The 22,369-nt window shown below is 41.0% G+C and overlaps 2 protein-coding genes across 2 annotated transcripts; one reads left to right on the top strand and one right to left on the bottom strand.

The window, feature by feature from the left end:
- Window positions 1-1,769: 1,769 nt before the first annotated feature.
- On the top strand, window positions 1,770-12,615 carry LOC105663964 (uncharacterized). The gene is made up of 2 exons (XM_012296464.2): window positions 1,770-4,680; window positions 5,329-12,615. The coding sequence occupies exons 1-2, from the start codon at window positions 3,887-3,889 to the stop codon at window positions 5,342-5,344; spliced, it is 810 nt and encodes a 269-aa protein (XP_012151854.1). The 5' UTR covers window positions 1,770-3,886; the 3' UTR covers window positions 5,345-12,615.
- Window positions 12,616-13,597: 982 nt separating this feature from the next.
- Window positions 13,598-14,122, bottom strand: LOC143265176 (uncharacterized). The gene has a single exon (XM_076535657.1). It carries the CDS (start codon window positions 14,120-14,122, stop codon window positions 13,598-13,600), a length of 525 nt encoding a protein of 174 aa, XP_076391772.1.
- Window positions 14,123-22,369: the final 8,247 nt, after the last annotated feature.

Raw genomic sequence — 22,369 nt, 5'->3', positions numbered from 1 at the left:
ACGGTGCTGCCATTGCTGGTAACAATTCTGGAACGAGGTTTTTGGAAGTCCCTTTAGGAGATTCTCCGTTTCTGCCTGAACCTCTTTAACTGAGGTGAAATGGGTTCCCATTAAGCAAAATTTAACTTTAGGAAATAAAGAAAAGTCTCATGGAGCCAAATCAGGTGAATAAGAAGGATGCCCCATCACAGTAATATTTTTACTGGTCAGAAACTACTTGGCAGACAGTGCCGTGTGAGTGGATGCATTGTCCTGGTGCAACGACCATCCATCGCTTCATAACTGTGGCCTTTCTTTCCAAATTTTTTCACTAAATCTTTTTAGGACTTTAATGTAACAATGTTGGTTAACAGTCTGACCACTGGGAAACCACTCAATCATTACAATTCCATTAATGTGGAATTTTGATTTTGACATGCGTGCTTTTTTGGGTTTTAGGGATCCTGGAGACTTCTACTCCATTGACTGGCGCTTACATTCTGGGTCATAGGTAAAAATCCAAGTCTCATCACATGTTACAAAAGATTTCAACAAATATTACAAAAAGCTTGATGTTTATATGCTGTTCGATTTTTACGTTAGACATTTTTCCGGCAGAATGCAGTTGCACGTGTTCACTAAATAACGCAATACTTCCAAATGGTATGACCGATTCAATCGAAATTGGCAACATGGATAGAGGAGGTATGTGGGATGATGCCACAAAAAACAATTGCTGCCAATTCAATTGTTTTTTCAAGCTGCAGACCTAGTCTCGTTACTTTTGTGTCACACCTCGTATGCTTTGTATACTTTCATGTGTCAGAAGTGCATAAATATCCGCATTCTATGAGTTTTCATATGTTATTTTAATTCATTAACTTACATAAAGTCAATTTACACTTATATACTCACAGTATTTTTATCTATTTCAATAATACTAATTCAAAAAAATATATTGTATAAAAACTATAGAAAGTAATGTTCTCGTTTTCTGGGTTATTTGATTGAAACCGAACAGCCTATTATTGTTGGTTTAAAAAAACAATATTAAATTGAAGGTTGCGTTACTATTTACCATTTAGCTTCTCAGTGCAACTAAACAATATAAACAGCAAAAAAGTTGAAATTAAGTACTAAGAATAGTCAGAGTGCTATAATCAAAAGAGATAAATCAGAATAGTTCGTTTGGAAAGAAACAAAGACTGGATTCAGCATTCAAGGTGTCAAAAATGAGTACTCGACACTAGTGCTGGTATTTCTGGATGCTCTGACTATTATACATGTGATTATTATACAGGGTGCATAGTTATGAGGCTTAAAAGTTACAGTATTTTTACATAAAATGATATCTCACTCGCCAGTTGGTATTGTCATTGAGACGATGAAAAAGATGTAATGTATGAAACAAATGAACTTATAACTCAAAAAAAAATTAATATAAAAATCATTTATTATAATGTTCCGAAAAGATCTCGAGATAAGTTACAAGAATATGCAATAAAAAATAGGGGGCTATTTAAAATTTTTAACCCCCCTTGTACTCCCGCGTACCTGGAAGTGGGGAATGATCAGTATCCATGTCAAAGATAGCTTTTTTGAAACATCGTAAATTTGTAATTGTTGCAAATTTATTTTTTTTTTTTTAAACAATTGTGTATTTTATTTACGCCAGTCAATTTATCTCATTATTCTGTGCATAAAAGATATTTTGTAATTTATCAAAATATTGGAACTTTCAAACCTTAATAACTCAAAAAGTTTTTAATCAAAAAATATTTTATCATAGTGTTTTAGAAAGCTCTCGAGGTAAGCTACAAGAATATGCAAAAATATATAGGGTGTTCCATTTAAAAAAATTGAAGTGACCTTCACGTGATCTTCCAGTGACTCTTCAAGGTCAAAATGATGTTGCCAGTAAATAGAACTTTTTAAACCCTACAACTTTTGTCTGAAACATTTTTTGATAAAACTTATATTTTTCGAAATATTCAAGGGTTCCGACTTTTTTTATACACCCTGTATATTATATTCAAGCTCTTATATTATATTGTAGGATTGTACATATTATATTATATTGCTTTCCGTCGAAGTTACTCGCAGGAGTGCAAAGCTACGATTGCCCCGCAAGCGTTTCGCACACGCAAAGCGTCGTTAACCCTTAAATGCATCAGTGGGGTCCGCAGAGGACCCCAGTGTTGCATTTTTTGTGTTAACATTTTTAGCCCCGCCATTTGTGAACTGAAAGTTCGGCTATTTGCTTCTGTCTATATTTATTATGTTATGTTCAATGTGTTTACAGATATAAATTGTCGTTATAATCAAAGTTAGCACCGAATTAGGTAAGTGGGGTCCTCAATGGACCTCATATATGCATTCATGTTCCTAATATTTAGTATCTCATTGTACACATACGTTAGCGTCAACGTATTTTGGAGGGTCGTCGGGGGTAATTAGCCTGTGCTATTTTGCCTTTGAACGATTTATGACAGAGATAGACTGCGTGACGTCTAAGCGAAAGGTTGGAAATTTTGTTTTCTGTTATGACTTTCCGATTATATGTTTGTGTAACATCCCTGGAAGAGTTTTTTTTTCTTTTCGTCACCAACATGGCAGTTCTGTGCTCTAATTCAATTACCCACCGTGAGAATAGTTTAGTTACCGACAATATTAGACAATTACCGACAGTACATTATATATCAAGTACCTTATGTATTAATTTCGACAGTTTATTGCAGTATATATTGTAAATTATAATATTATTCAATGGAATGTTCGAGAAGCATCGTATGCTTATACATTTAGCTCAGATCCGTATAGAAGTCGTGCGTAGTACATAGAGGAGGATAGAAAATGCGATTTTCGTTAAAACACTATTAAATTACTACTTTTATATCAGGAACATAAACTATTATGTAGATTGCGATATTGATAATGTAATTAAATCGTTCGTTTTCATAATTAATGTCTAATTGCGAATTTATACGACAATTATATATTTCGACGTTATGGGGGTTTTCCAAGAAATTGCCAGGCTGGCGAGTATAAAAGGCCGAGCGAAACTCGCCTAAATGGCAGAACAGTTTTCGAAGTTGAGCAAGCTAGAAGTCTCCTGGATAAGTATAATCGGAACAGTTTTCGCTGTCAAGAGCCGCAATGATTCTTAATACTTGACTGGTAAAGCGGGTATACGCCATTTGGATACTTGATCGTGGGTCGTTCTAGTAGCTAGCTAACGCAGGCTCCCCATTGTCCCATGCCCGTACGTTAATTTGTAAATCTAACGTAGGCAAAAGATTTAATATTTAATGCGCGAAATTTTTCCATGTTCTATAACCACATACATCAGAAGGTTGTATTAATCCAGTAACGATTTTTTAATACTTAAAACTGTCAAAGTTTTATTTGGCTATATGATATTTCTTATCAAAATTTTAAAAAATTAAAAAATTATTAAAAAAGTGATATTTTCAAAGTTACCCAACCTAATAATATATATTTTACAATCGTGAAGCAATTCTTGATCAACAGATGTAATTCCTTTAATTGCACGTATTCTACATCATTATGAAGATATTACACTTCGCACAAGTACAATTTACGCGTTAAGATCCTCCGTGCGTCGAATACTGCCACCAGTACGCGTCCATAACGCGAATCAAATGCGATATATGACTCGAACGACATATTTTTATAGAGGTACCTTTGGACCTTCAAATTTTTTTTTTAAATAAGTTAGTGTAAAAAATGTAATATAATACAATTTCCAAAATATTACGTATAGAAATCAGTTGTGCACCGAACGGAAGGTATAAAATGTACGTATAACTTCAACGACAATAATACATACTATTCGAATCAAAAGAACCACCACTAGAACAAAGAAGGAAATACCTAAGCCTAAAATATGCAATTAAAATCTCCTCCACTCCAAATAATCCTACCTATAATAACATATTTACTAATAGATATACACACCTACAAATCAAAAAACCTAAGTCTCCAATTCCATTCTATGGAAGAATTGCCGAATACGAGAGTCTTGCTGAAATCACATCGACCCCGATCATCCCACGTAAACATAGGAAACCTGCTCCATGGATCCAAAAAATTCCAGATACCAATACTGACCTCGCAGTACTCCCCAAAAGATCAAATCAGTAGCATTGAACATAAATTTAATTTTCAGCGACTATGTAATAAATTCCCTAACCACCAAAGGATATATACTGATGCATCAAAAAATGACCAGGCAGTAGGAGCTGCCGTCGTCTACGATAGTACAATCCAAAAAATCCCTCTTCCAAAAGCCTCATCCATCTTCACAGCAGAAGCTTGGGCAGTTTTTGAAGCCTTAAAATACATGCAGGACAATAATAATAACCTACCTTTCATCATTTTCACAGATTCTATGAGTGTCATCAAAGCAATAGTAAACCCAATTATTGAATCTAAACATGAAGTTATCCTAAATATCCATTACACTTATACGAATCTTAACAACATTGGAAATTATATAACCTTAGCCTGGGTACCATCCCACCAAGGAATCGAAGGAAATGAGTTAGCCGACAAAACCGCCAAAGAAGCAACATTGTCCTCGCCAGTTAACAGCTGCAGACAGATTCCATACCAAGACCTCATTGTCGCAGTACGCCACATCGAACGACAAGCATGGAATAAAGAATGGAGAACTTCTAAGTATATAAAAACTCTTAACGTAACTCAAGACTTCTACGAAACAATGCCCAGTAGCAATATTAAGAGGAAGGACAGAATTATCTTAGCCAGACTTAGAACCGGTCATTGTAAACTCACACATGAGTACCTCTTAAAAAAAACAGAACCACCAATATGCACGGTCTGCAGAAAGAATATCTCGACCCACCATCTACTTTTTGACTGCAGCAAATATCAGACCCAAAGACAAAAGTATGGAATAACACCGTCCACAGCCTTAACTTCGCAAAAGTACATAGAGAATACCCTACAGTACCTGAAAGAAATCAAATTGTACCATAGTATATAGTCCATAAAAGTGTAGGAAATAGAACCCAGTCGTCGCTAATGACCTGAAGGTAGATGCGACGTTAAACCTGGATTAAAAAAAAATAATATTTTTTCCACAAGCGAAATTAAAAATTCCAATTTATCCGTATTTTGTCTTTTGACCTATAGTTACATGTGTAAAATTTGATCAAAATAGTACAAAGTTTTATTAAAAAAATTTACAAAATAATGTTAATTTTTAACATATTTTTTAAACAAATAAATTTGTCAAAAATCCACTTACGCCATATTATTGGCCTTCTAAAACAGAAAAATTTGCACTTTTAATTTTTTGTCTAGGCCTAATAGTTCCTGAGATATTCGAGAAAATATGTTTTGCAACCCCAACTTTGGGGGCCATTTTCACCCCTTCAGCATGGACGATGGCCGATAAAAAAAAATACGTGTCAAATATTTTTTTGCGTTCTATATCATATTCAAAGCGCATCAAAATCGGCGATTGGCGATTGGGTAATGTCCCTTGTTAATAACTTTTGCTGCGTTCGGTAATAAGTGTCATTTAACGTTTCTTGAAAAACGTTATTACCAAAAAGCGATATTACCAAAATTGAATGTTGGTTTAAGTTGATATGATATTGTTGCTTATTTTGTTCCGTTATTTCAAATTCTAATAATGTTAGCTTGAATTTTTATGTAAAATAAGAAGATTAGAACCTCATCTTTCTTTTATTTATTCAAATGTATATTTTATATATTTTGTAACAAAAGTTCTTGAATATTGTCCAGATTGGAACACTCCATCAGTGACATTTTAACGAAGCTTATGTATCACTCTTAAGACACGGATTTTCACAAAAGTACGCTTTTCGGACTTCACTGCGTTGTTCTCTTTTACGAGCGTTTACGGAAATAACAAAATTGAAGTTGAAGCAAAATAGCGCGTATACATACACCAGAAATTGACTCAGAAACTTCGAAAATAAGAATTAAGCGGAAATTAGACTTACAAAGTAGATCTCGTGATTCAAACTGTTGTTTATAAAAATTCTGGTATTCGACATTCAATCACTCTAAAAGAGGAAGTCACCTAACCTAACTGTCGTATGATCGTCTAAAACGATCTTGTGGTTATGTTCTGACGCGGATTCGAACTTTTCGAATAATTTCTAAAAAGCCGGGCAGCGACAAACAAGTCCATAAAGAGTTTACTTCCTCTTTCTTTCTTCCTTTCTTTTCCTCCTTTTTCGCTGCTTTTCCAGTTTCGACTTTCGAGCAGCCGTTTAACGGAAGTTTTACATTCCATCAAGGTGCGATGCATTCAAAATGTATGTATGTATCGTAACATAACTCGAATTCACGCTTGATAGATATCGACCGGTTATTTCTGTCAAATATTTTGCAACAGACACACGCAGCTATTGAATTGGTCGAGTGCTTTCTGTATTAAGTTTGGAAACTACTTTGGAAACACGAAATATCGTTTAAGTGGCGAAGTGCTATTTTATCGAATTGCATATGCAAGGAATTTATTCGGAAAGTGGGGCAAATTCATTTCTTGTTGTTGCGAGATATTTAAGGATTTGCATATCAATAAATTTAAAAATATTGGTAGGCACTAATACACAGTTTCTGTATTTCCTAATAACGCATGTTTATTATTCAGCAATGCTGGCAAAACAAAATAAAGATGTTACACCCAAATGGATTTGTCCCGCTTTCAAAATTAATGAATTATTTTAATCGTTAATTACAAGGGTAATATTTCAGTTGTTTAGTTTTTTTTTTAATTTTGGTATACGTAAATTGTGAAAATTACAGGCTTGAAAATTATGAAATTTAGGAGTTTGAAAATTTGAGACTATGAAAATTTTAAAATTTGTAAATTTAAGTTTCTAGAAATTTGGAAATTTAAGAGCTTGAAAATTTGTGTATCCAAAAATTAGGGAACCTGATAATTTGGAAATTTGAGAATTTAGAGATATAGCTTTTGAAGAGTCTTAAATTTGAGAAATTAGATAGTTATTTAAACTGTGAAATTTCAGATTCTTAAAATCTGAAACTTCATACGAAAATTCAAAAATTTGGAAACTCGTGAGTTTGAGAATTTGAAAATCGCGTACACTTTTGAAAGTCATAAAATACTATAATGTCGACAAAGAATTAATAAAGGACTGATCTTCAATTTTAATCACAACATCGTCAACAATTTTTCAATTTTATCGTGTCATAAATTAAATGTTCAGTGAAAGATCGAATTAAACTGTTGAAGTCGAAATAATCCGAAGGAACCTTGTAATTCAGTTTTATAGAAGGGTCCTATCTCCCTCTTCTTACAGATTGGCAATTAGCTCTGATTAATTCCTTAAAAATGAGGAGAGAGACGTGCACGTGGCCTGCGGTAGGTAGAAGCCTTTCGCTCCAATAATAGACGACTAAAAAAGTTAACTACACAGGGGTCCGTATTCGAACAAATAATCTGATCTTCCCTTTCACTTCTTCTCGATCTATTTATCTATATATCTATTTCCTTATCTATTTATTTATCTACATCTCTGATTACCCAAAGAATTTTATGGAGATGTATTTACACAGAGTATTCACTCTAATAGTGAATAATAAACACAACTTGTTATCTCATTATTGAATACATAAGAATGTGATTGTTTAACACTAAAACTAGCAATCAGTCCAAATGATTTTGTCCATTGCTATTACATTTAATATCAGATGTAAAATTAATTCTTCAAATGAAAAAAATTTATAATTTAAAGCATTCTCCTGATTTTGAATTTGTTTAAAAGACACAGCTGTTTTAGTTTTGCAACCTTTGTGTATTTTCATAATTTTCAACATACATTACGAAACCAATTTTTTAAATTAGAACAGAAATTAGTATTGTTGGTTAATCCTTTTAAATTAAAGTAGAAAAGAAGAATTCCATTTGATACATTATGTTCTAGATAAAAAATTGTTAGTGTAAGGTACATGACCCAATTGTTCTAACTGTCGTGCTATGAAGTCAATTTTATAATGTAACACTGCATACTTGCTAGAAAATTATGTAGTAGTATAACAATAAGAAAGCACTAAAATAATTTAGCTGAATATAAATATAATATTTTTGACAAATAATCTGTCTGAATATAATGTGTTCTTTAAACTATGAATTCTTAATATAATATATGATAGATTAGATCGATGTAGATCGATTCGACATCTTGCTGCCCTCTCTGAGTTAGTTTGTTTATTTTTCGGTTTTGTGTATTGTCGCAACGGCGACAACCGTGCTCCGAAAGTTAGTCGTTAGTCGTTTGAAATATAGTCTCGAGTGCGCGTCACGTTGTAAATACTTTATATTAAATACATTTATTCTTTACTTTCATCAAAACCGTGTGTGTTTTATTCTCGCTCCTGACGATATATTTATTATTTGTCTTATCATTCGTTATATTCGCTGTTACGTTTTTTCAGATATATCATACTCTATAATATAAAATCGTAACGTAACGCGAAATCCGTAACGCCTAACGCTGTCACGGTTATATTGTATTCTATCATTCTCTATCATACTCTCTATAGTACAAAATCATAACGCAACGGTGTCACGCGTAACGCTGTCACGGTTAGGTTAGGTTAGGTTAGGTTTAGGTTAAGAGCACGCGGCTGGCTGTCGTGGCGAGCGCACGTGTTCGGGGGTCGCTCCGCGATAAAGTTCAATTTTGGTGGGAAAAAGTGGTTGAAGTGTGATAAATAGTGTTGTGAAGTGAGGGGAGACCGTGAGGGAAGTGAGCGGTAAAGTTTTGTAAAAATCGGAGGTGAAATAATGAATTTATAAATAAAAATCGAAATTTCGGTAATGGCGACCTCCACACGACGCGAGGGAAAGCATGGGGTGCAAACCCATGAGTAATCGAAAGCGAGGAAACGAGTGTTCGGGCCGACCGTGAAATAAAATAAATATGTGCGCGACTTAAACACGATTATTTTTATATATCGCGAGTGAAAATAGTGCAATTTGAGGGTGAAAGTTGCCCTCGAAGAAGAATTTGCGCGAACACGTGGTCGTGCGACATGTCGAAGTTGCGAGAGAAAGTCGCAGAAATTAAATTAAATAATTAATAATGTAAATCTCATTAGGGATTTAGAGTGCGGGAAAGGGCGAATGAGGCATATTGAATGCACGCGGTGATTAGTTTTGGCTATTTTCGTATTTTCGTGATTTGATAGTAAATAAATAATGGCGTCAGTCGAGCAAGTTTCGATATATCGTACGAACACATGGGCATCTTCGCGCGAGGGAAAGCGTAGAGCGTAAAGGCCGGTTCGCAAACATCCAACATGGCCGGGGAAGGGTCGATGCAGGCGCATGGAGAGCGGCCCTTAAGGGCAGGATCCCGTTTTGGCTTATCTCCGAATCGATCGAAGCGACGATATCTATGAGCGGATAATACTAGAAATAAACAATCTGGAAACTAGACAACTCGCGTTGCGTCATCTATCGACTAGATCTACAAATATATCTAAACTCTATTAGCCACCTATTCCTATTCCTATTACCAACCAATTTTTGACAGACAAAGGACGCGAAGGCATCATTGCCGGATTGTTACGCTGTTGCCATATCTATCAATCTATTTTTAGACGTCAAGCAAATTTTAGAAATACAGGCTCGAGCCAAGTTTCCTAATCCTAGCGAGCGCGACTCGAGGAAAGAGGGAGGGGATGATCAAAAATGCTCTTGAGCCAAATGAAATATCCAATACGACAGTTGATAGCATATAAAAAAAAAAACATCTTACATCAAGTTTCAACCCCTTATCTCAACCATGCAGGCAGTAAAAAGGGAAAAACAGAATTTCGGTTTTTGGCCTATTTTGCCTATTTAATCTCGTACAAAAATTCCGAAAAAAATTCTAAAACATTGAGATTCACATAGCACACGTTACAGAATTTTTTCACATTTTTATATTGCAAACTGTAGTTGTAAAAAATAAAAAACCACATTTATGAATTTTACGTCGTATCTAGTTATATTCAGAAACGTAAAAGGATACTGCAACAGCATTATTAGCGAAAGCGTTGGGACTCTTGCCTCGCACTTGGTGGATGTTTTCTAGGCGTGGGATCGAATCCCCGTTAGTCTGTGGAACCCTTTAGTTTTTCATGTTATGTTTTTAATTTTCTTTTTTGTAATACTTTTAATATGATTTGGGTTAGGTGATATTATCCATAATAGTTCCAGTATTATATTAAATACTATTGCATATACTATTATATACAATTTCTTGATAATTATTCATAATTATTTCAAATATATTTTATAATAAGAAGACGAATTGACGGGTCAATAAAGAAAATATAAAAATTCGACGAAGGGCGTCATCGTTACGGTGACGCATCTTCTCCGTCGGAGATTTTGAGGTGGAGCACCGTACAAGGAGGTGGAAAGGACGAGCGGACTGACTTCTGAATCGCGAAGCGAACGAGTTAATTCTTTTTTCGTTGTGTTACGAGTTTACCTTTATTTTTAATTAAAAATATATTATAAAATTTCTTGTTATATATTGTAATCCTACAGAATTAACAGCCGGCAAGAGGTAATGTGTTATATTATTTTCTGTTATATAAATTCGGTGCAATGTGATTCGTTTATTACGACTATTAGAAAACAAATTTGCAAGAAATTGCGTAGGTAAACGCGTAGGGTCGGCTGCTACGATTCTTGTGGTTCTGAGTTCGATTCCGGCAACCGACATATCGCACTTTTTCTCTCCAATTCCATAATATTATGTCGTAAATTAAATGAGATCCGATGATTCTAATAATGAATTGTGAAGAATAAAAAATTCTCCAAAATCTAACGATTAAACATTTTTATTCTTGCACTACAGTCTATTGTAAGATTTGATTTTGCTTTTGTATATGCACTATATGATTTAAACTTATATTTAGTCTAGCTGTAAGAATTTCGATGTGTATGAAATGAGATAATGAGTAGTTTGCCTGAGTCCGATTGAATGCTGCGTAGCGTTTGCGAGAGGATGTTTAGATGATCGGATCGAGTGTCGCGTTGGGTGTCCGAGTTCGAGGAATGATTCCGGGCGAGAATGCGTCAGCGTGCGTGGCGATGAATGTTTTTTCGTGCGAGTCAGTTCATCACTGTTTGCGGAAGCGAATGGTCGAAGACCATCTCTGTTAATAAAGCACGGAAAAGTTAAAGGTGGAAAATTGAGATTTCTATTTTCCCTGAACAGTTGAATTACGTGATGTGCGCAATGCAATGCGCAGTGTCATACCTTGTCTCGAAAATTGTATGCAGTTACCGACAGTTTCGTATTTTCATCGACGTTGTAGGTAATGTGGTCAAAACCGCGACAACATGCGACTAATACTACAAGCGCTCCAAGTAAATAATCGTGAAACTATAATTGCATGGCGGAACATCGTTGACAGGCGCCGGTGTGCAAAATCGTATTTTCGATCTTACGTCTTTCAGAACTGATAAATTGACAAAAAATGGACCAACCCGACATCGTACCATTACAGTAATGTCGCGCTGCTATCGTTTTCGGTGAGTGAATCTCTAAATTTTGCGTAAAAGCGAAAATACGGCGCAACGTGTCTAGGAGCGGCCATCTTGACTGTCAAAATCTATGTCTGTCTCACGTGTACATCCGAAGAATTTTTCGTTTTATTCAGAATGTGATGTTTATTGACGTAAAATGTGCAGCGCGATATTGTGGATAGCTAACGGTGCTAAAGTTATCCTCAGAAAGTGAATTTATGCAATTTTCGAGACGTAAGATCGAAAGTACGAAATCGGACCTTTCTCTCGCACATCGCCTATATGTGCATGCGCCGCTATGTGTTAGTATACAAGCACAGTTACTGCGGGATCTTGACTGAGCGGGGGAGAGGAGGGAGAGAGGTCAAATTGAACCAAACACCCTTCCGATTAACTGCTGATTCAGCAAGGAACCCAGTCGTCAGCCTGGTCATGGCACCATTAGAGGGCGACAACGGGGACCTAGTGGGATCGGCGGGAGAGAAGAAGGAGAAAACAAGACACGATCGATCGAACGACTCAAACTTGCAAAGGAGGAAACCGGTGTCAGCCTGGTCATAGCACCATTAGGGGGCACGAAACGGGGACCGACGGAGCGGGGGAGAGGAGGGAAAGAGGTCAAATCGAATTGAGCACCCCTTCGATCAACGGTTGATTCAGCAAGGAACCCAGTCGTCAGCCTGGTCATGGCACCATTAGGGGGCGACAACGGGGACCGAGTGGAATCGACAGGAGACAGGAAGGAGAAATTTTTACCGAGAGCAATGGACTCATGTAGCGTTGTGGAAGAAGACTGGGGTGAAATAGGCAAACGCGGGGGAATTTAAACTAGAAATTACACTTAGGTGGGAAATGGTGGGGAGAGGTCGCGGTTTTTTGCCGTATGTTCGAGCCCACCGGAAGGCGGTGTCGAGGGGGCGTTACAAGGTCAGCTGGAGGTCAGCGCATTTTGCCCGGGAGCCTCCCCTAGATCTTGACGCAGCCCCTAGGACCAAAACCCTTTGGTTGAGAGCATCCATTCCCCACACATGGAACACATACGCGAGGGGTGGGGGGCGAGGGGGAGGGGGGTAGTCTTTCTTTCACAACTGCGAGCGATGGCCTAGACCAAGGGGACTATGTCGTTTCCGGTACGGAAGCCTTGGCGGGTTGCCGCCACCCTCCGTCCCTCGAGGCGGGGGCGGGAGACAGTTTTAGTGAGTAGGACGTGGAAACCGCCCCTCTTCTAGGGGCGCCGGAAGCGGGAGTCTCACACTATCTGGGCTATCTTCTCAGATGTCCGTTACTGGATTTCTGTCTTCCTTAAACAAACAAAAAAAAAAAAAAAAGGTTAGGTTTAGGTTAGGTTATATCTGTCACGGTCATATTGTACTCTATCATACTCTCTATAGTATAAAATCATAACGTAACGGTGTCACGCGTAACACTTTCATACTTACCAACCTTTTTCACGTGGGGGATATCTTCCAGAGATACCCGGCACCCTTGGGGGAGGGCGCGGGGTTATGTGGGATTCTTAGGCACTAAAACCTCCTCGAATGACGCATTAGGGGCCTCGGGAACTTCGTGGAAAACAACCGGGACTCCCGCGCCTTGCTCTTTCAAGCCCTTCCCGGGGGGAAATCACAAGACCTCCCTCCGACAAAACAAACTAATCTTTACGGCGGTGCCCGGACCACCGAAGCACCCCCCCCCCCCCCCCCCCCCGGGCAGCGTGCAGGGCATCCTGGGCCCCCATCCAGGACGCCACTGCCCCTGCGGTGCCTCTGCAAGGGGAGACGTAAGGCCTCCCCGGAGTCGCCGCCCCCCAACAGGTCAGAGACCTGGAAAAGACCGACGGCTCTCGGCATTACACCGAGGGACCGTCGGCCAGCAATCCTCAAACGGGGGAGTCAGGCCGGGGCCCGCGACGGCCCCGACTGCTCCCTCGAACAACTGCAGATGGACTGCCGGGTGCAGCCGCACCTCGACGGGTGCGACCCTTTCTCCTTCTCTGCGGGTCCGCTTCTTTGCGAACCCGCTCCGCAGTCTCCTTCTGCAGCATCATTTGCTCGCAGAAAGAAGCCACGGCCTTCCAAGACCTCTCGCTTGCCAGCAATGCCCAACTAACGCTGGCAGCGAGAGATCGTAACAAACATCCTGAATAAGGACACGGCGCAGCGCTGAAAAGGCGGGGCACACCTCCAGCGTATGCTGCGCCGTGTCCGAAGCCTCCCCACAATGGTGGCAGGCCGCCGTCGCCTCCTTCCCTATTCGACACAGGAACTCACCGAAGCAGCCGTGCCCGGTGAGCACCTGTGTCATACGGTAGGTGATCCTACCATGCCGCCGCTCCCGCCACTGATCAGAGAGTGGCAGGAGGGCCCCGACGACTGGCTTGCCGGAATACGCGCGTAAATCCATTTTCCAATGCGAAACAGCCAGTCGCCGGGCCTGACGCGTGATTTCATCGATCGCCTCCGGCTCCGGCGGGACACCGTCGAGACATTGCAGGGCGCGGATGCGCGTATAAACGAGCGCATCAGCCCCGGCCAGGTACTCGAACGGTATAAGGCCCGCCAGAGCCATCGCCGCCCCATGGGAGATGGTACGGTATCCCCTAACGACCCTGATGGCCAGCCGCCTCTGCAGACGATGCACAAGCTGCAAGCTGCGGCAGCTGACCACCAGGGCCGACGCCCAAACAGCTGATCCATGCAAAATCGTGGACCGCACCACCCCTACGTACAGGCGGCGAACCTTCACTTTCGGCCCCCCGAGATTGGGCTTATGGCGGCCAAGGGCGGCCGCCGCCCGCTCAACTCGCGGGACCAAGCGATCGAAATGGAGATCGGAGCGCCAGTGGCTGTCGAGGACGAGGCCCGGATACTTCATACTGGCCCCGACCTCGACCCAGGCATCATCCACCCGGATCCACGAGGGGGGAGGACCCCGCGACCGAGGTCTGTTGTGGAAAAACATGGCCTCGGTCTTACGGGGGTCTATCCTCAACCCCAGCTCGTGGATCCGTCCGACGACGGCGGCAACAGCCATCTCGGCCAGACGGATGGTCCCTTCAAACGTCTCCCCGACGGCTAGAATGTACGTGTCATCTGCGTAGCAGATGACATACGTGCCGTCGGGGAGAGGGACCCGCTGGACGCGGTCGTGTTCCACAAATCCGGTCCCAAAGCGGAACTCTGGAGCACGCGGCGCCTCACCTCCTTCCGGATGAAACCGCCCCGGCCCACATAGTCTATAAACCTGTCCTTCAGGTAGGACCCGATAACCGCCCTTAGGTAGGGAGGCACCCGGTGGTAAACCAGTGCCTCCCTGATAGCGGCCCAGGGCAGGATGTTGAATGCATTGGTTATATCCAATGATACAGCAACACACACCCCGCCCCGGGATACGGCCGCCCCCGCTAGGGACTTGACGCGCATGATCGCGTCGATCGTCGATCGTCCCTCACGGAAGCCGAATTGGCTGTCCGCCAAATCGGGTTCTACCAAGAACAGGTGCCTGTGGAGGCGGGAAGCTATAATCCTTTCCAGGAGCTTTCCCGCCTCGTCCAGCAGGTAAATGGGCCGGCACGCGGCGGCATCGTCTTCGCGGGCTTCGAGCCAAGTCCTCCCTTCTGGGTACCCCGGGTTGTCGGGGCGCCCGCCTTTGCAGGCGCCGCCGCAACCAGCGCCGCTTTCGCCGCACCACGACGTGCCTTCGGCCCGACGACGGTAGTCCATGACTCCTCCGGCCCAGCAGGCTTCGGTGCCAGAACCGCAGCAGGCTGTGCAGCCCGACGGGACGCAGTCCTCGGATCCTCAGGCAGCAGGGGAGCGGGCTTGGGCATCTTCTTCTGCCCCTTCTTACTCTTCTGAGTGGGGGCCGGTTTTAAGTTGGCTTTGGGGGGAGGAAGACCCACCGCTGGTGGTGCCGGCGGCGGCTTCCTCGGTCCCTCCAACGCCGACATGAGGGGGAGCATCTCCGCCCTAAGCGCAACGAAGCGCTGATCTATCAGCTGCGTTATCCGAACTAGCGGATCCTCCTGCCGCTGTATACAGGCTGGGTCCCTGCCCCTAGCAGTGGTTGGTTGAGGCCCCGATGGACCTTTCTGACCCCTCAACGACGACGGTGTCTTCGGCGATTGTGGCCCCGGCGATGGCGGCAAAGGTGACGTACGTGCCACCTGGGACACGGGCGCCGGCACCACAACGGGCACAGTGTCCGCTCCCCCCGCCGGAGTGATTGGCACGCGCCGCATCGTCTCCATTTCCTTGCGGAGCTGTCGGAGGTCCACCCCCAAGTCCTCCACCCTCTTTTGGAGAGCCCTGTTCTCGGCCTCAAGTCCCGCCGAGGACGAGGTCGCGGATCGAGTGGCCAGTTCGGTCTCCGCTGTCCTCGTCTCGTGCGCGGCCACGCGTAGTGCCCAGGCAAACCTGCCGTTCAGGTTCTTGCTCCGGGCAGCCACCTTGTCGACCGGCTCCATGTGGTCGAGAACGCGTGCCGCGATGGCCGCCGTGGGCATCGTCCTAAATTCACGAGCCAGTACGGCCTCGTCCGGCAGCGGGATTGCAGACCTTGACGGGGGCGGTGCCGGCACGGTCGGGTCCAAAACCGCTTTGGCAGCTTGTACCTCCACCACCCGCTCCTCCACCAGAAGCAGTCTTCTTTTTGCTGCGGCCAAATCCACGTAGTCACCCGAGGTGGGCGGCCTACCCCGTCTTTTCCTTTCCAGGGAGGTTCTCGTCGTCCACGAGGCAGTGGACACATCCGAATCGCTGCCGTCGAGTTCCAGGGCACCGACATCCGCCATCAACGACGGATCGACGGACGATGCCCTGGAAGACGGCCTCAAAGTGTATCGATTCCTGCTGGATGGTCGACCCCTATCGTCCGGCACAGGCTTGCTGGCTGGAGGCCGAAACGTCTCCTCGCAACCGCTTGGCCCAGCCACAGCCGGCGACAGACCGCGGTGTTCTTCGGCCCGTGCCACCTCCATAGCCACGGGAGACCGGGAGCGCGAAAGCTCCATCGAGTCCCCGGGCAATCTCTCCAATTGCACTTGACGCGTCCGTTCTTGCGAGCGAGCCGCATCCCCCCCAATCCCCAATATTTGTTTGTTTTTATTTTCTTCAGTTCCCATAGTGTTCCCACGAATAGGTCGGAAATCCAGTCCGCCCCGACAGAGCCGCCTACCGGGGTGAGCCTAATTACTCGGGGGGGGGTTGGCAGGTACCCCCGAGAGAACCGTTCGAGACCGCCCTGTTTTACGGCTGGGCGGCCACGCAATCCTCGGCACGGTTGCCTATACACCTTGATTTCAGGCGCCCTCACTCGCCCCCGCCGCCCCCGTTTTCATCCCTCGGCGTGAGCCTTACCGGCTTCGGAGGCCCTACCAGGGTCCGAAGACTCCGCCGGCATCGCCACACGCTTCACAGGGCCTACTTGAAGACGACGGGAGCACCCCTTTTAGAGGACTCATACCTCAGGCAGGGGATACCGTGGCCAAATTCCGTCCCGAGACCACACAGCAGATTTTTTATAGAGGTTTACTCCTCGCGGGCCAGCCGGTTAAGGCAAGCCCCCCGTTCCTGCGAAACATGACCACAGGCTTACGGTGTGAGTCAAAGCTCGGGTCCCTGGGACCCCTTACCCGTGACAGATGTCCATAACGGACCGGTGCCCCCTGAGGTCGCCGTTCTCCCGTTAGTATAGAGGCCCTCACCCTTGGGTAGCACCGGAGTGCTACCGAAGAGCCTAGAGTGCCTCTATCCCAGCGGACACCACGTGGGGGTGGGAGATCCGACTTGTGCCACCCTGGCAGCACTTCGTCCACCGTGCTCCCTTCGCCTAACCTAACCTAACCGTGACAGCGTTACGCTTGACACCGTTACGTTATGACTAGGCGGGAAGCGCATTGGGGGGTTGAGCCGCGAAGCGGCCAGGGGGCACAGCCCCCTAGTTATATTTATATTAAATTAAATTGTGTTATTTTATTTTTACTCTTATACTAATACAAATATTAACATTATTAAATTTCTTCATTATTTATTAAATTATTAAAAATTATATGTCTTTTGAAATCCCCTTTATTGACTACCACGATGTTTTATAATTATATAACATGAAAATTTATATATTTCTGTTATGATACTGTAAATTACATATTTTTTGTAATTATTAATTTACCTTATCAAAATCACTGTAAAAATTTTGTCTTGTATAAAACAATATGGAATAAATTATATTAGTTGTAAACTTTGTATTGTTTATAGTTAGTTAAATTAATCCATGAAGAGGTACCCATATTTGATTGTAGAATATCAGTTCAAATTCGAGTTATTTAGTATGACTTTTATTGAGTTTTGAAATTTTTTTAATTATTAGCCGAAAGTGGATATTGCATATGTATCTGTCTATGAAAGAAACGAGACAAAAATTGTGTTTAGAACATTCTAAAAAATTAATGAATTCACACATTGTAAATATTTTATGTGTTTCATATTTGACATATACAGGGTGTCCCGCAATTAGTGTAGGACCCGAAAAGGGGTGGTAGGTGGGGCGATTCTAAACAACTTTTTCCTTTGCCAAAATATTGGTTGAGGCTCCATTTTCGAGTTATTAGCAAAAAACACTGACCAATGAGAGCGTGCATAGACCGGGCGCGCGAAAGCGTGAGCGACAGCTTCGAATATGACGGCCGATCGTCGTCGTGAACAAACGTATCGATACCGTCGGTATAATGTCGGTATAACGTCGGTATATCGTCGGTATAACAGGAAGCTATTAGCTGAAAGTTAAATTGAATAACGAATTAAGAAGTTAAGAATAATATTAAGTTCTTCGTAATTCGTGAATGGGAGATAAACCAATTAGTTGTTGTTTACCCAGACCAAGTATCTTGTATTTATTTTAAGCCTTTAAAAAGGAAAAAGAATAAATTCACGAAAATTCATTCTGTCGATTATTCTAATGAAGCAAATGAATAAATTCACGTTTCAAAACGAATGAGTACCTTCCCTACGAAATGGGATAAAATTGGAATAAAATATCTAATGCAGTACCTCATTGAAGTGAAATAAATCAATTGCTGCGTACGTATAATTTTAAAAATATGGAAACAACTTAAATAAAACTTACCCATTGATTCATGAAAAAACTAGCTTCGATAAAAAATATTTATGTCACCGGGTAGATCCACCGATCAGAGCATCAACAGCTGATATCCTGGCAGGGTCAATGAACTCTCAATTTATTTCACTGTCTCTTTCTAATAATTGCACAACATAAGCACGACCGGTAAACGGACCGAATGAAAACGCGTGAACGATTATTCATAGATATGTATGTTTAACGATACGCTATATTCCCATTATAAGGTATCCGAATTGAGGAATCGATATTATATTGTATTTTATTAGAAGACATTGTTAGACTGGCCACGGATCGCGGTTTCGTTTTCGATCGCGAGGCATACGTCGCGAACGGTTGCCATGCAACGATGATCTGTTGAACGACTGCGGCGTCGATCGACAGTCATCGTTTATTGTCGAAAGATACGTGTTGAAATAAAATGTATCGTTGTTTTTAATAAAAAATTCTGTTTTCTTGCTTTCAAGATAATATAGTTTAAATTATTTCTGAATATTCATTTATGTGTTTTCATTCGTCGTATTTATGTGTTGAACTCACAGTGAAAATTAGTGAAAATTAGTGAAAAATGACAGAAAAAAGTGATAATGAAAACTAATAATGAGAGATGACAGTGATAGGTGACAGTGAAGTTTCTTGAGAGTTTTTTCAAAGTTTCTATTATTTATGAGAACAGTAAGGATCGGTGGATCGACCCAGTGACAGAGATGCATTTTCATCGTGATTATTTGCGGTTCAATGGGTGAGTTACATTTAAATTTATTAATTATTCAATTCAAATTTTTATTTGTTGAATAGAAAAGTTATTTAATTTTTTAAAAATGAGAATTTGTTCTTTTTCATCATCACAATATCGAAGGAAAATAATTTTCCATATTTTATCCGTTATTTCTTTGCCATAACGAATAAACGTATCGAATAAATTCGATTTACTTTGATTACGTGAGTAGAGACTAATTTTGTTATTTCTTATTCATGAATGAATGATAATTTAACAATAATCCAGATTTTTTTATTCATTATTCAACGTAACTTTCATCTAACAGCTTTCTATTATACCGACGTTATTCCGACGTTATACCGACGTTATACCGACAGTATCGATACATTTGTTCACGACGACGATCGGCCGTCATATTCGAAGCTTTTGCTCACGCTTTCGCGCACCCGGTCTATGCGCGCTCTCATTGGTCAGTGTTTTTTGCTAATAACTCGAAAATGGAGCCTCAACCAATATTTTGGCAAAGGAAAAAGTTGTTCAGAATCGCCCCACCTACCACCCCTTTTCGGGTCCTACACTAATTGCGGGACACCCTGTATATATAATTTATGTGTGTTTATTATATTTATTTTGTAAATTCCAATTAAGTGTATAAACTTTTAATAAATTGCTAATAACGAATACAAAATCTGAGTAAATGTATTACAAATAATCACCAGACTTGTGAAATTGGAAGTTACTAGATTTATATATTCCTAATGTTACGAGCCGGAGGGGTCACAGCCGCGTGGTTGGGGGCTGTATTTTGGTAAAGGTAATGTTACTAGGCTAACTCAGGTTTGTTACTTAACCTGAGCGCCAAAAGAAAATAGATGCGGGGATGAGCCGACGTATGGCTAACGCCGGGTACCCCAGGAGGTTGGTTATCGTGGACTAGCCGACGCACAGTGTGTCGTTTGGCCAATCTAGCGGGACAAAAATCCTGCTTTAACGAAATGTTGATTATTTTTCGTTTTATTGGTTTTTTATTAATCAAAAACATGATATTTCATTAAACATTAATGATTATATATATTTGCTAAATTATTTAACAGTTAAATAAACTTAACAATAAAATAAACATACAAAATCATTATACAAATTTTTCCATTATATCATACATTATTTATTCCATAAAACTAATATACAAAATCTTTATTATATTTTTTAAAACATGAATATATTTTTTAGTCAACGTTGCTTTCGTGTGATACGTCTTCCGAGGAACTGGGATCAACTAATGGTTCTTCCAAGAATTGTTGTATTTCTATTATTATATTTTTTCGGACAGTTTTTGGAGAAGTAAACGTATTATAAGTAAATGTGAAATAAGCGGATCTGAAGAAATTAATAATCTGTTGAATAAATCCCTGTTAGTATCCATTCTTGAAGCTTTTCCGTTTTAACGAGAAGGGCATGCGTCAGCGCGATGTGTTTAAATAAAAATGATAGATGTCAGTGTTTGTTTATAATACCTTTTCAGGTTTATGTTGTTTATAAGTCTAGCTTTCGACACAAAAAGTGGGAACATGGTATAAAGTGGTATACTATGTTAAAAGTCTACCTATATTGTGAAATAGAATTTAAATTATATGCTAACATTTGAAAAGGTATAAAAGATTAATAAAATGCTATGTCAAAATATGACAAGTGTAGAAATCATTCTGAATGATAGAAGATAACACTACGCACACACAAATATTTATATTGGATACTGGTACAACGCAATTGTCAAAAATCTCAAGCGCGCAAAAAGTGCTCGTAGAGGCAGTTGCGTCAAACTAGATTTTCAGATACTATTAACAGATCATTACACATTGTTTTTTACATTAATATTGTTATTTTCTTATAAAATGGACATTTTACTATCGATACATAATGTCAGTGGACGTATCTGTGTAAGTTGAAAAATTGATTTTTGTCCCGCTAGATTGGCCAAACGACACACTGGGCGAAATGTTAGTATTTTGTGCTCGTAACAAAGATATGCCAGTATACCTCGAGCGGCTAAGATATACCGACTGGTGGGTTTGTTAGGACTTTGGTTATAATTGACAAAGGCAAAAATTAAGTTTAGAATACAAGTTTGAAAATATATTCTTTTCCCAAAACCGGGAAAACTTACAAATGTTTCTGTGTATTTGTCGGTTAAGGTGATTTTACAAGAATGATTTTGACTTGATTTTACGTGAGTTTAAAATGTTTCGACTCCGATAAAGCGAGAATCTAATCCTGCCTAGTTTTAACGAAAAACAAGCGAAACGGGGACCCGAAACTACTTTAGAAAAATGCCTAACAGTAAACTATACGTACTATATGGTTATCAATGTTGCTCAAAGGGGACTCTAACCCGATCTTGCTTGTAAGTGACTTAGTTTTAATTCGTCGTAAATGACTTTAACTAAACTCCGACAGAGGTTCCTCATTAGTCCACGTTCGAGAATTAACTGGGTCCATGGACAGAGGTTCCGTATTAGACGACGTTTGATAATCTACTGGGTCCGAGGCGTCTTCTCCACAATCCTTTTTATACTCAAAAAATGGGTAGAAAATGAGTAGTGGTGGAGACGGTGTGAACGAATCAACGCGACGTTTTCTTCTAACGAATTTTCATTGCGTTGGTCCGAAGACGTTAGATGTTCTCGAGCGAGCCTAATAAGGAAACCCTGATAACTGGGAAAGCTAGGCAAGACTAAACTCTCGCTTCGCGGTGGTCCTCGGCTATTCTCGAATATTCATTTCCAAGGAATAAAAATCATCGGCGTACGTAACACTAAAATTTTCAGATTTCCAAATTTACATATTTATTAGGTTCATTTTAATTTTCAAATTTTTAAATTATGAATTCTTCAAATTCCTAAATTTTATATTCTATGATTCTTAATTTATTAAACTTCTAAATTCTATTGTTAGCTTATTAT

This window comes from Megachile rotundata, chromosome 9, assembly GCF_050947335.1.
Source record: "Megachile rotundata isolate GNS110a chromosome 9, iyMegRotu1, whole genome shotgun sequence".
NCBI lineage: Eukaryota > Metazoa > Arthropoda > Insecta > Hymenoptera > Megachilidae > Megachile > Megachile rotundata.
The sequence above is the reverse complement of the archived record's forward strand: the minus strand, read 5'-3'. Positions and strand labels throughout refer to the sequence as shown.